The sequence below is a fragment of the Budorcas taxicolor genome, chromosome 6 (genome assembly GCF_023091745.1).
Source record: "Budorcas taxicolor isolate Tak-1 chromosome 6, Takin1.1, whole genome shotgun sequence".
Classification (NCBI taxonomy): Eukaryota; Metazoa; Chordata; class Mammalia; order Artiodactyla; family Bovidae; genus Budorcas; species Budorcas taxicolor.
In genome coordinates this window covers 71,222,501-71,235,665 of record NC_068915.1, presented here as the reverse complement: position 1 = coordinate 71,235,665, position 13,165 = coordinate 71,222,501, and the positions used below count along the sequence as shown (strand labels likewise).

The 13,165-nt window shown below is 39.5% G+C and overlaps 1 protein-coding gene across 1 annotated transcript in view; it reads right to left on the bottom strand.

Annotated features, from left to right (window-relative positions):
* Positions 1–1,439: 1,439 nt before the first annotated feature.
* Positions 1,440–13,165, bottom strand: part of TMEM165 (transmembrane protein 165) — a 26,944-nt gene continuing 15,218 nt past the window's right edge. Inside the window, exons 3-6 of the mRNA XM_052642095.1 lie at positions 7,608–7,783; positions 6,877–7,059; positions 3,036–3,141; positions 1,440–2,262 (exon numbers count right to left, since the gene is read on the bottom strand). Coding sequence (XP_052498055.1) covers positions 2,186–2,262; positions 3,036–3,141; positions 6,877–7,059; positions 7,608–7,783 — 542 coding nt within the window. The 3' untranslated portion in view covers positions 1,440–2,185. The remainder of the gene's footprint in view (positions 2,263–3,035; positions 3,142–6,876; positions 7,060–7,607; positions 7,784–13,165) is intronic.

Below are 13,165 nucleotides of genomic sequence, written 5' to 3'. Positions count from 1 at the left end.
ACACCTGCTTTATGTGGCACATAACTTGTAAGAATCACATTATTTTGGATTTTAAAGAATATTAAATATTTTAAAATCACTACTAATGACATTTTTCTCTTTTATTCAGCCATGGAGTTAGCAGCATTTAGCAATTTTTGCCTGGTAGCTAAGCAAGCTCTGATCTGCCGAATTCTCTTGAGTAGTTGTGTCCTGTTACGAGCGTGTGGGGCCTCAGAAAGCCTCATCATTACTCACTAGGCTGGTGCTGGGACCAGGCTGCCTTCACTGCCAGGTGTACCAGCTACTTTCTAACAAGGAGGTAATACAGTTCCTCACTTAATTCTGTTTGTAACAATTTAAGGCAGTATTAGGGATATTTTAACTGCAGAGATTTCTGGTATAGTCTGGGGACTTAACCTGAGATTTCGTTGCAGTGTTCTATGGACATTGTGTTTTTCTACCCTGTAATACACACTCTTCATGGTAGAAAAGTTTCTAAAAATGACTTTTTCAGAAATACGTGAACTGCTGCTTTTTAACTGACAATCATGTTTAGATCTCCTCACAATAGTGGTCAGCTGTCTCCCACAAAGTTACTACTGCAGAATGATTGCTGTGTTGAGAATGCTGGGTGATTAACTGGGTTATTTCACAGTCTCTTCAAGTTACCAATGACCATACACTGTGCACTTTGTAAGTAGCTCAGTAAACCTGACTTGCTCTGGGTCTCCTATTATATATACTTCACACAAGGAACACGTGGAGGTTTCTATAGAACTGTTCTTCGGGTCTGTAGCAGCTGCTGGTAGCAGTGTTACTGCACGTGGTAATAGAGCACATCAGGCTGGGAGAAGGCAGGTATGCTGCTTGGATGGAACATTTGGTACGCAAGTTACAACTTAAATGACAGTGATTACTGAAATTGCTGTGATGAGGCAGCCTTCACCATAATCAGTGATTGTGGTCTCTAGAACTAAACTGTCCAGTTTGACCCCCTGCTGTACCAAGAGTTAACCTTTTAAAAAAACTTTACATTTAGTACCTACTACCTCACAGAACTTTGTGAAGGCTTATTCAGTCGCTAAGTCATGTCTGACTCTTGGCGACGCCAGGCTTCCCTGTCCTTCCTTCATTATCTCCCGGAGTTTGTTCAAACTCGTATCCATTGGGTTGGTGATGCTATCCAACCATCTCATCCTGATGCCCCCTTCTCCTCTGCCCGCAATCTTTGCATCAGGGTCTTTTCCAATGAGTCGGCTCTTTGTATCAGGTGGCCAAACTATTGGAGCTTCAGCATCAGTCCTTCCAGTGACTATTCAGGGTTGATTTCCTTTAGGATTGTGAAGGCTAAGATAGTGGTTTAAAACAGTCAACTTCAGAAACTGGTCTATAAATACCAATATGACTTTGATAAATTAGGAAATTAGGAGCTAGCGTAACACACAAGGAAAAACAAGCACTGGTCATACCACTTTTATTTATGTTGTATGTTACATTGTTTATTCAATATAGAAAAAATATGAATACACTCACAGTATTCTCTTAATTTGGTAATTCCACATGGTCAAATATTGACTGTTACTGTATTGGGTCTTCTACCCAATTAAAAAAGAGGAAGAAAGGACCTGGCAAACAGTTGTCATGTTAATAACAGCAATACCTTTTTCTTGCTCTTAAAAGACAAATTTTGAAAAGACTTCTGATTAAACTACTGCTTACTGGCTCAGGAAAATGTTTTAAAAGACAGAAATTAATTCATTCTTTCCCCCAGGAAGAATTTTAAGGTAAACATCTTAAAACACCCGGTTATCCAGGAGAAAATTTATATTCTTTACAAAGGGATCAGTCAGTGCTGAAAAAAAATCAAGTGGCAGACCCCCCTGAACAACGGTTCTCTATATAATACTACGCCCACCTCACCCCCAGCCAAAAAGGAAAAGCCAATAAAATAAAAATGGACTTTATAGTAACATAATTATGCTGGAGAAAAGGAAAAACTCACACAGTATCAGGTTTCTTTTAAAACTCCATTTTGCAAATAGAATCAGTGATTATTTCTTTTGGACATAATACTTCCATTAAGTGGGTCAAACTCACAAATCAATGCTACAAAATACAGTATTTTCCATCACTTTTAGTTATAATATACACTATGTACATAAAGTTACCTATCTTAAACTAAATACAAATGAACAACAGCACATTAAAAACCAGAATCGGGACTTATAAATAGTGCAGAAAATGCAAACGCCAAAAATACAATGCCTCCTATGATTGTCACTGTAAGAGAACAGAAAAAAGTTAAAGGCAAATTCCTCTAAGTCACGATGTTGCCTATTCTTCTAATAAACTCACATTAAAAAAAAATTAGAAACACTTCAACCTCATTTCCACAGTAAAATACTTAACGTGCCCAACTCTAAACAGGTAAGAATCAATTTATTTTCCAGCACTGTTTCAAAAACAATTATATTAAATTCAGACAATGCTGATAGGCAACAATAGAACTATAACTCATCTTAAAAGCCAGTTATGGGGGTTGAAGGAGTAGAAAGGCTCAAAAGGGAGGGGATATATATACATATAGCTGATTCACTTTTGTACAGCAGAAACAATATTGCAAAGCAATTTTACTCCAACTAAAAAAAAATTAAAAAAATTTTCAACAACTTCTGAACAAGCAAAGAGACTATTTCTATTTCATTTTTAAGATCAGGTACATAGGAAATTTTCAGCTGAATCAGTAAATATAATCTCCACCTATGATTTCCAATTCCGTATATGTTTCAAAGCTTAAAATGTCTCAAGTGTCCACATAACTTGACAAAAACCTACTATGAATCCAGTAATGCTTTGACGTGACTTTATATTTTACTAACATCTACACATGTGAAAAACAGCCCATGTTTGCAATAGCAGAACCAATACGCTGGACTTCTGATTATCGTAACAAAGACATAGTTTACTTTTGAAGACACACATTCTTTTTCTAACCTCAGTGATGCTAAAAGTTAAATGGTATTTTCTAATTAAAATAAAAATAAAAGACTTACCAGTTCTGACGGAGATTTTCTGTGCTATCATTCTTCCTCCAATGACGGCCAGTCCAGTGCAGAGGCAGTGTCCCACTGTTCCCCCCACTGCTACACCACAGGGATCCTGGAAACAAGGGCACCGTTAATCTAAAACCAAGGTGGAAACTGCCACCTGAGAAAGATGACTACTTTCCAGCCATGAAAAGAGGTCAGCAACAACACCAAAGCAGGAAAAAGTTCTACCAATTCAGGTGTGTAATTTATAAAATGGGTAATGGCTGCTTGAAGGAATATGTTCCAATTATACCTAGGACTAGAGATAAAAGGAAAATAAACTCAATGTGCAAGATCAAAAAAACCTAATCCAGTCTTTCAGCAGTTGCTAACCCTATCTCACAGGCAATATTTCACTCAAGTGAGTGCTAAGGAGACAGCCTGGACACCTCTTCCCTCAGGCAGTATTTGATACTCTCTAGGAAACTATGCCAGCCTTTACAGTGTTGTCTGATGATGCTTCCCAAGAAGAGAGCGTGCCTCTCAGCCTCTGCTGAGCTAAAGCACCAGGACACAGCATCATTCAGTAGACAACTGCCACCAAGGCAGACTGGAGGCACTCAGACTGGGAGACCAGTCAAAGTTTTCCAGAAAAGATGGCACTGAAAGACAAGCTGGATCACCTGACTTGGCAGCAGGCCAGCAGCAGGAGACAGCCGTGAAACACCTGTGTGTTTCTAGAGAGAACCAGTGAGTCACAAGCAAGGAGTCCATCATGGTAGGAGGGGGTGTGTCATGAAGCCTCGAGTTTAGACTTTTTAAGACACTGACTGGTTTCTGACTGGGGAGTGACATGACAGGTTGTGCTTTAAAAGTTAAGTCTACAGTGAACTGGAGGGAAAGAAGACAAAACCAAGTGATCAACTGAGAAATTCCTCCAGTAGCCCTGGGAAGAGAATGCTGGCCTGGACTGGCATGGAGCCCAGGCAGAAAAAAGCAGATAGATTCTGAGAGAAACTGAAACATGACTGATACATCTTAACAACAAGTGACAGGTATGAAAAAAATCAGACTTGACACTCAAGCTCCTCACCCATAATTCTCTAGATGAACTGTAGTGATACCAAGGTGAGTAAAACAGGTAGAGGGATAAAGGAAAATGCAGAAGGGGGCGTGGATGCCAACAGAAGTTAAACATAGAGAAATTCAGGAGTCAGCTGGGGTCGCTGGAGAAGCAGCGATGGGACTGAAAGTAATGATCCCAGGAGAGCAGGGCGGAAGGTGTTGACGGTACGGTCATGAGGAAGGCAACACTGAAGGATGACAGCAGAGAGGGGCCCAAGGGAGACTGAGCAGGTGACCAAGCAAGTAGCCTCCCAAGAAGACCACAGCAGGACCCATCCGTGGCCGCAGTGAGCTTAAAGCACCGCTGAGTCAGAAACTGAGTCCAGTGTGTTTAGCAAGCAAGGAAGCAGAGCCAACTCCTGTTCCCATCACAGCCAAGCTCTCCGAGGCTGAGGGAAGTAGGGCACGAAGAAGCTTTATATTTGGAAGAGAAGCAGAATTAAGGAAGGGGTAGAACTTTTTTAGATGAGAAACACTCGTGCATGCTAAAATGCTAACAAGACTGGGCTGGAAGGAAGGCAGAGATTCTAAGCTGTAAGTGGAGCATAGAGGGCTGAGACCCGAACAGGCGCGAGAGGACTACCACTGTGACGGGTGGCAATGAAGAAACGACTTCTGCTTTCCTCTGTGAAGTAGGAAGCAGGCCCATTTGCTGGGGTGGGCAGTGTGTGTGCCAACTGGGGAAATGGAGACAACTGGAAATGTGTTCATGCGGAACGGCAAAGTGGGACCGCATTCCACAAATTCTGTGCATCACACCCTGTAAAACTAACAGAAGATGGTTTCATTCTATTTAAAAATGACACCTGAAAAATCACTGGATTAAATAAAATTAAATGGTTCCTTTAATACAGGATTTTTCAGTCTTTGTTATTTTGTATATTCCATCTTCAAAATGAAAAACCTCGTTATAGTATTTGCCAAATTGACCGGACCTTGGAACCTTTCTCCTCAACCTTTTTCTTTGTTGTTGTTTAGTACCTATCAACATCTCAAAGGGCACTAGAGGATTCTGTGAAATTCAAAGTGGGAATGCTGAATTCTACTGGAAACAGAAATGAAGTTTAGACTAAAATGGAGTGAGTCAGACTACAGCATGGATTATACAAAAAAGTTGCCCCCCCAAATTAGGAACATTAAAGTAACAGAAACAGACCAGTACATCTGTGCCCCTGAAGAGCTCATTAGCTGTCCCCGTGGTGCCGAGTGCAGAAGGCGGCTAACACCCAGTGCCCCCTGTGTCGGGGACCCCACATGCATCGTCTAGTTTCAGCCCCAAACCACCCAGGAAGCAGATGCTGCAGTCATGTGCTCACGTGGCAAGAGACTCGACCCCAGGAGGCATTCACTGCACTGCTGGCAGGCAAGCAGTGGGCCACAGGAACCCAGGGAATGTTGAGCCTGTCCCAAGTTACTCTGGGCCATTTAGGTGACAGTATTAGGAAAAAAGCAACGATTCCGCCATCATGACATCTCACATGGCAGAACCACCACCACCACCATGAAATGATCACTTACTTTCAAGTCCCAGTTCTGGCAATCTGAATGCCAGTAAAAAAAAGGCTATAAATCAAGACAAACATAGGGCAAAGCCATTAAAATGACTTTTAAAAAGGAAGTTTATTTTTAAACATAGGACTCAAAAAATTGAGTTCCCTTTTTTCCCCAAAAAAGACAACATTTTTGAGGCTTCTTTGACAAAACTGTCCAGCTTTAACTATTTTAGCCCTGGCCTTCAATTCTTGTTTTATATTCTGAACTGCAGCCTATGCTGAGCAACTCATTCTTTTATGGTAGATACCTCCTAGGAGTTAAAAACAAATTCAAATCAAGCTTGCTATCTAAAATCTTATCATCTGACTAAAAACAATGTGATTTAATAGATATAAAATAAGAAATAGCATCAGTTAAGATCAACAAGAGCTGAAAAGTAGCAGCATTTCTGTCCCACAACTGTTTCCTCAGCAGATCTTAATCCGTGTGAACAACAGACCCTCATGTAAACTTTACTATTCCCTTCAAAATAAATAAGGATTTAACATTTTCTTTAAAAAGTTATCTTTTACAGAGTGGCACCTGACAACTCTGAACAAGATACAGGAGAAACGCCTAGAAGGCAGACAGTCTTGGCTCTAGTCCTTGCCCTTGCTACCAACAACTAGCTTCTGTCCTAGTGACAAGCCACCCAGTCTCTCTGGACCTCAGGAATTGATCTATAAAGAAAAGGCTAGGACAAGATGATCTGAGATCTCCTCTGCCTTAATATCTTAGGACTGAGTAGCCTAGGGCTAAGACTTAAATTTTCTAAGTAACCTTTGCAACACTCAAATAATTTTTTTAGCACAAGGAATGGAAGAAACCAGAGATACCTACTTTTAATGCTTTAGGTATTTGCCAAACTGGCCTTTAATAATTATATACCAGTTCATGTTTTCAACAAATATATAAAGGAAGGTTCTGAGAAAAGAAAAAGAAAAAGAAAAAAAAAAAAACTAAGCCAAAACAACAGCCACACTGTCATTTTGGCAAAACTCAAAGAGGAGTCAAAAGAGAGTAATCTGACTGATTGTAGAAACTGGGGAAAGGTCAGTTTTAAAGGTTAGCATTGTTATTAGACCTAAAACATATTGTCAAGCATATGAAGTCATCCCTTGACCCACCTTGACTCTGGTCCAGTGACCTCTGGAGCAAAGTAATGATAGTTTTAATACAGAAGCAGTTGTCTCCAAGTACCACTTACCTCTCTAGCTGCCAAAACAATTGTAGTCAGTTGAGAGCGATCACCCCATTCTGCTAAGAATGTTAATGTAAGAGCCTGAACAAAGATGGGTGAAATAAAATGCAGCCACTTTTTCTGAGGTATTGTTGTGCTTGTACCAGTTTCAACATCTCCTGGTCCATTTAAGAGTTTGGTTCGTTGAAACTAAATTTAAAAAAAAAAAAAAAAAAAAGACAGTAACCCCAGAAACCAAGCCAGTATGGCCCAAAATGCTTAATCTTTCTTTTAAAGAGTGTTTAAAGTCTATGGGAATATGCTCTCAGGAGCTAAAGTTATGTTGATCCCAACTTATTTTTTGAACCACTGGTCTCATATGGCAACAAATGCAATATTCTCAATTTTTCCAATTCTTCCCAACAAAATAAATAAAACATTTATTGATCACTTGTTACCCTAGATGCTGTGGAAAGAAACAGGGAAAATTATAAACAAGTTCCTGTTTTTCAGGAGCTTATAATCAATCTAATTAAGAAACCTGATTACAGGTGTTCAATATTTATCCCTGAGGCCCTTCTCTACCAGATTTCCACTAACCCAGTCCTATCACAGCCAGATGTAAGAATGGAAACCAAACAAAATAAGCTATTTCTGTGTAGCCCACACATCTCACAGATATGGATGACCACTGGAAAACTTCTATATCGTGTTTACTCTTAATAGTTGAGTGCCTTTTAAACCGCACTCTGACTTACTTCTTCATCTTTTTTCTTTAATTCTGCTTGAACTTCTTCTAGTTCCTCTTGACCTTCATCTGGACTCATCTTTAAGCCTTCCCGAAGCATTCTAATGCCAAAAATGGCAAATAATGCAGTTGAAACATAGTATGTATACACCCTGGGGATGACAGTGGTGGCATAACCAAACAAAACTGCAAGAAAATGCAATGATGTGTCTGATTAATTAGCAGATTATACACCAACCAAAGAAACAGCTAACTTCAGAAGTCATCATTTACCCCTGTTTTAAAGGGAAAATGGTCCACATTAGAAGCTAACAGGTAAGAACCTTAAATTCTACTTCTTTCTCTCCACTAATATTGAGCCCTTACGTCTAACCAATGACCTGTCTATCACAGTTTAGCAAGAAATCAGTGGTGCAGCTGAAGGTGGCAGAGGTTCCACACAGACTCTTGGGAGATCTAAAGATAATCATCTCTTCAGACACCTTCCGCCAGAGGCTGGCTTGCCACAGGTCATGCAGGGCACAGTTCTTTAGTTTAGGAGAGTAATTTTGATGTACTCTACACATCTCATGATCTTATAACCTGGAAGCTATATACAACTGTCCTACATGATATTTCTTCATCACAGATCTAAGTTACAAACCTCTATCGTGAAGAATCATGACAAGATTCTTATGTGGCATGATTCAAACTATGCTTCTTTGCAACTACTTAAAATAAAAATACTTTATGAAGGAAAATAATTCCATACATATATATATACACACACATATATACATAACAGACTCAAACTTACTCAGTATTATTCTTTCCTCTCATTAAAGTATAGAGGGATAACTGTATAAGTTACACAAAAAACTACACCTGGAATTATATCAAGAATCCAAATCCTAACTGTGAAACACATTCACATTGATAATATAAAGTTAGTAATTAAAAACTATGGCAGGGCCAGAGGGCATTTCCATATATATAATAAATACAATTACTCTTCACTTTACCAGCTCTTTTTCTAAAATGAGCACAACACTTATAAAACCGCCTAATCGGATATATAACTGCATACATGAACCATTCCCTGATTCATTATATTACAAAATGAAAAAGACTTTAAAATCATGTTTAGAAATGTAAGTCTATGCTTCTGTGCATATCAATATATAAGTTATACACATATGTGTATATATGTGCCCCCCCACACACACACAATACAGACATATTTTCTAGTTCTGTCCACTGAGAAGGCCCAAATGTCTCAGTAACAATGAACGTTCGAACTTTGCACTCAGCTCTTGGTTTCTAATGTGTTTCCCACTAAAAGGCTCTTCAGAGAAATCGCTAATTCCAGGACCGGGCAAAGCAGGTATAAGATGAACCTGCACTATCTTGTTATATTAGAAAAAAAGGAAGAACAAAAACAAAAAATAGCATGTCACAAGGACACAGGAGTCATCGGCCTGGAGGGGTTCCCAGCTGCCCTATCTTGGGTAATTTAAGGAACAATATAGTTAAGTAATTAATTATAAACCACTGAAAAAAAGGAGTTCATCAGTTTACATTAATAATAAGCAGACAAACCAGTGTGGGTGGGGAGAGTTCTTTCTTGGAATAGCATATCAGGGCTCACTGGTAAATGTGGATGGGGTTTTGGAATTAGCCATTATTTTGCAAGCATCGAGGCAGAGTTCAGATCATGTAAGAGCCATCAATTGATGCTAAACAATGGGGAGTAGGGTTATCTGTACTGTCTTAAAATGTCTCCCAAAAGATTACAAATTAACTGTGAGGGAGGATAAAGACAGTGTAGCCTTTACTGGGAGACCATCGGTGAGGGACAAGTGGGCGCCTCGTGCTTCCAGGTGTGACTCTCTTCAGAGGGGCACCCGTCAGCTCTGCGGGGTTCTAGTCAAGAATGCATAACCCCAGCCCAGTCACGAGGCAAAAACCACACAAACACAAAATGAGGAGCTGCCCATTAAAGGGGGAGGGGGATGTAGCTTCGAAAAAGTATTATACATAAGAAAGGCCTATAGAAACATTTCAGATTAAAAACTAAAGAGAACTAAATGCATTATCTGACCTAGACTAGATCCTCTACAGGAGGACAGAGACTATTATCAGATCAACTGACAAAATTAAAATATGGATGATAAGATTAACCTATCAACCTATGTCTATAAAGATGTATACTGTGCATATATACTTTCTCTACAGATATATAAAATGTGCATATTGTACACCTAGAGATACATAGAGATATAAAGAGAGAGGTCACAAATGCTAAAGAAAATGTGGTAAAAATGTTAACAGGTGAATCTGGATAAAAGGTATGCAGGTATCCGACGATCTTATTTTTGCAACTTTGTAAATTTAAAATATTTTCCATAAATGGTTTTTAAAATTTTAGAAAGAAATGCAGCAGATCTTTTAAATCTCCGCAATTTAGTTTTCCTTTTATCTTCAGATAATCTAAAAGAACTACTTACTGACACAGTCCCATGATTTCTGCCTTGACATCTCCATAGAGAGCAAAAAACTATCTGGCACTCTAACACTGTTCTTCTTCCCCTGGTTACTGTCCCTCTATTTCCTCTTTCTTTGGAAGCCTTTCCTCAGACACTTGAGTACTTTGGTTCTGTGAACAATGAGAGGTTATTTCTCTTTAAGCAAGTGATTTGCATCAAGTCAAAAATCACTGACTTACAAGTAATTAAACTGAAAACATGTGGCACAAGAATATTAGTTGCGGGGGAATAAACGGGCCAAGGGTTAAAAACTAGGCGGAATGTCAATATTTACGGTACCTTCTTTTTCAGAGATAAGAATGTAACGAGAAGCAGGGGATGTCTTAGAAACCAAGAGAATAAAAAGATGAGAATGCCCATGAATGTGGTAAGAGGGGCTCATTAAAATGAAAACTGAACTCTTTAATTAGGAAAGCTGATTACTGAAGGCTTTGAAACACAAAGAGTTTCCAGTTTGTGGAAGATGAAGTTTATGAGATCTATTTCCCTAAGTTCAACTTCCACAGGCACATTCGTACATGCGGGTCCTCCATGCCCACATCCCTTCACAGCTGCCCTCTGCCCCTCTACCAAGATGCCTTTCACGCAGCTTTCTACAGTGCCTTTCTCACAGCATAAAAAGGTATCCTAGGGCACCAAAGAGAGGGTCTGAAATACTGATACACCTAGTCAAGGCATCATAAACCAGAGATGGGGCTTCGGTCCTCCCTGTCTTACACAAGTTTCTGATGCCGTGGCATTGAAATAAGAGCGTGACAGGCACTGGAAACAATGGCCGTGGATGAGAAAGAGAGTCTTTTGGCTTCAATAAGTTTTACTTTGAAATTGTGCTTCTTTCATCCCCAAACCAGGGACATGCTCCTCCCTAAGGCAGAGTCTTGCTATAACAAAGAGAGCATCACAAAGATACTAAATCTCAGTGGCTTACTTTCCCATGCAGCTCAAGCCTTGCTGGGCTTCCAGGCCCAGTCTCGCCAGCCAGCCATTTTAGAATCAGAATTCTAAACAGACAATTGCCATGGACATATATCATGTTTATTAAGTTAAAAAACCAAGTAAATGTTTTCTGATACAAAATAAACCTGACTTAGATGGTTTACAATGGACCAATTGTCATAGCAGTGTGACAGACATTTTTCATAAATTGAATGAGCTAAATCTGTAGCTCCAAGGCCCCATTAAACATGTAATATGACACAACTTTAAAATCCCTTATTGATAAAAGTACACTGAAATTAAAAATATTTCAATTTTCTCAATTACTTCCTTCTAAATATATCCAGTTAAACAAAGGACCTCTAAATAAAAGACTAATATGTATAAGTACAGTCATTTGATTAATTTTAGAAAAATTTTTTTGCTATACTTGATGTTATCCAACTGCTTTTAACAAAATTGACAGAAGGCCTTATTAAGATGTCAGTTGGTAAATCACTTGAAATCACTTGGTGATAGACTAATATGTGATTTTTAGCATATAACCCAGGAGTTCAATGAACTGAGTGACAAGGCTATAACAAAATTCCTTCCTGTCTGCTTTTGTGAATAAAATATCTCAGCCCTTATATCTATGTTTTTTTTTAAAGATCAGAATTGACTTTAAACCTAGCTTCATTCTAGCAATAAGTATAAAAAATGGACAATTTTAAAAGTACAGTTCTATCATCTCATTACGAGATGCATTTCCAACTTTTAAAAAATGTTTACTTAAATTTGTGATATATTTTATTATGATCAACTCTGTCCTAGTAACTATAATTCAACTGATAAAAAAATTTTAACATTTATAGACTTAATAAAGGAAATTTTCACTATGTTCTACAATTCGATTTAAAGGTGTTTTTGCTACAGATAAATATGACAATCCACAGAAGACTTTCAAGCAAAAAATTTATCATAGGGATAAAATTCTGTGAGGAAAGTAAATGAAAATAAGAATTAAAGGAGAGAAAAGAACAATGTAAATTTCCAAATGTTTATTTAATATTAAAGGAATGATGGTGTTGGTAAAGCTAAGGATCAAACTCCCAGTGGTATTTAGATTCCACTGGGTGTATCTTATTTTTGGCCACATCTCAGCATATGGAACTTCACTCACCAGGGATCGAACCCACATTCCCTGCAATGGCAGCACAGAGTCTTTACCACTGAATCACCAGCGGAGTCCACCACTGGGTGTATTTTAAAAGAAAAGGGCAAGTAGACCCAAGACCTGGGACAACTGGCACAGGCCCACTCTGGCCAAATCAGGAAGAAGATCAATGGAAACCTTACAGCTGCCTCGTTTAGTTGCTCAGTTGTGCCCGACTCTTTGCGACCCCATGGACTGTAGCCTGCCAGGCTCCACTGTCCATGGGCTGCCATCTCCTTCTCCAGAGGATCTTCCTGACCCAGGGATCAAACCCAGGTCTCCCGCATTGGCAGGCGGGTTCTTTACCACTAGTGCCACCTAGCAAGCCCACAGCTGCTCTATCTCCCAGCTCATCCCTTTGAGGCCCTCATCCAGATCTGCCTTGAGTTTTCTATGGTCGCTCCTCCCAAGGAACAAACTCACAAAAACTGAGAAACTGCCTTTCTTGATGGGTCTGAATTTTAGTGAGAAATTTTGAAAAAAGCTAAAGACAGGAATGCCAGATGGAGGCTGTTCAGACATCAAGCTCTCTTCATGGTGGGATGTAGGAGGAGACACTCTCAGAACCGCTGTGTTACCCAGCAGCCCATCCCACTTCCACCAGGCATCCCTGGTCACAGACCCAACACATTTCTAGGCAAGCAGTTGGTTCTAAACAAGTATCTATTGAATTAATTGTAATTAAGGGCTTCCCTGAATGGCTCAGCGGGTAAAGAATCGGCCTCCAATGCAGGAGATACAGGAGACTTGGGTCTGAACCCTGGCTGGAGAGGATCCCCTGGAGAACCGAAATGGCAACCCACTCCAGTATTCTTGCCTGGAGAATCCCATGGACAGAGGAGCCTGGTGGGCAACAGTCCAAATCCAAAGGGTCACGGAGTTGGACACGACTGAGCAACTAAGCATGCATTG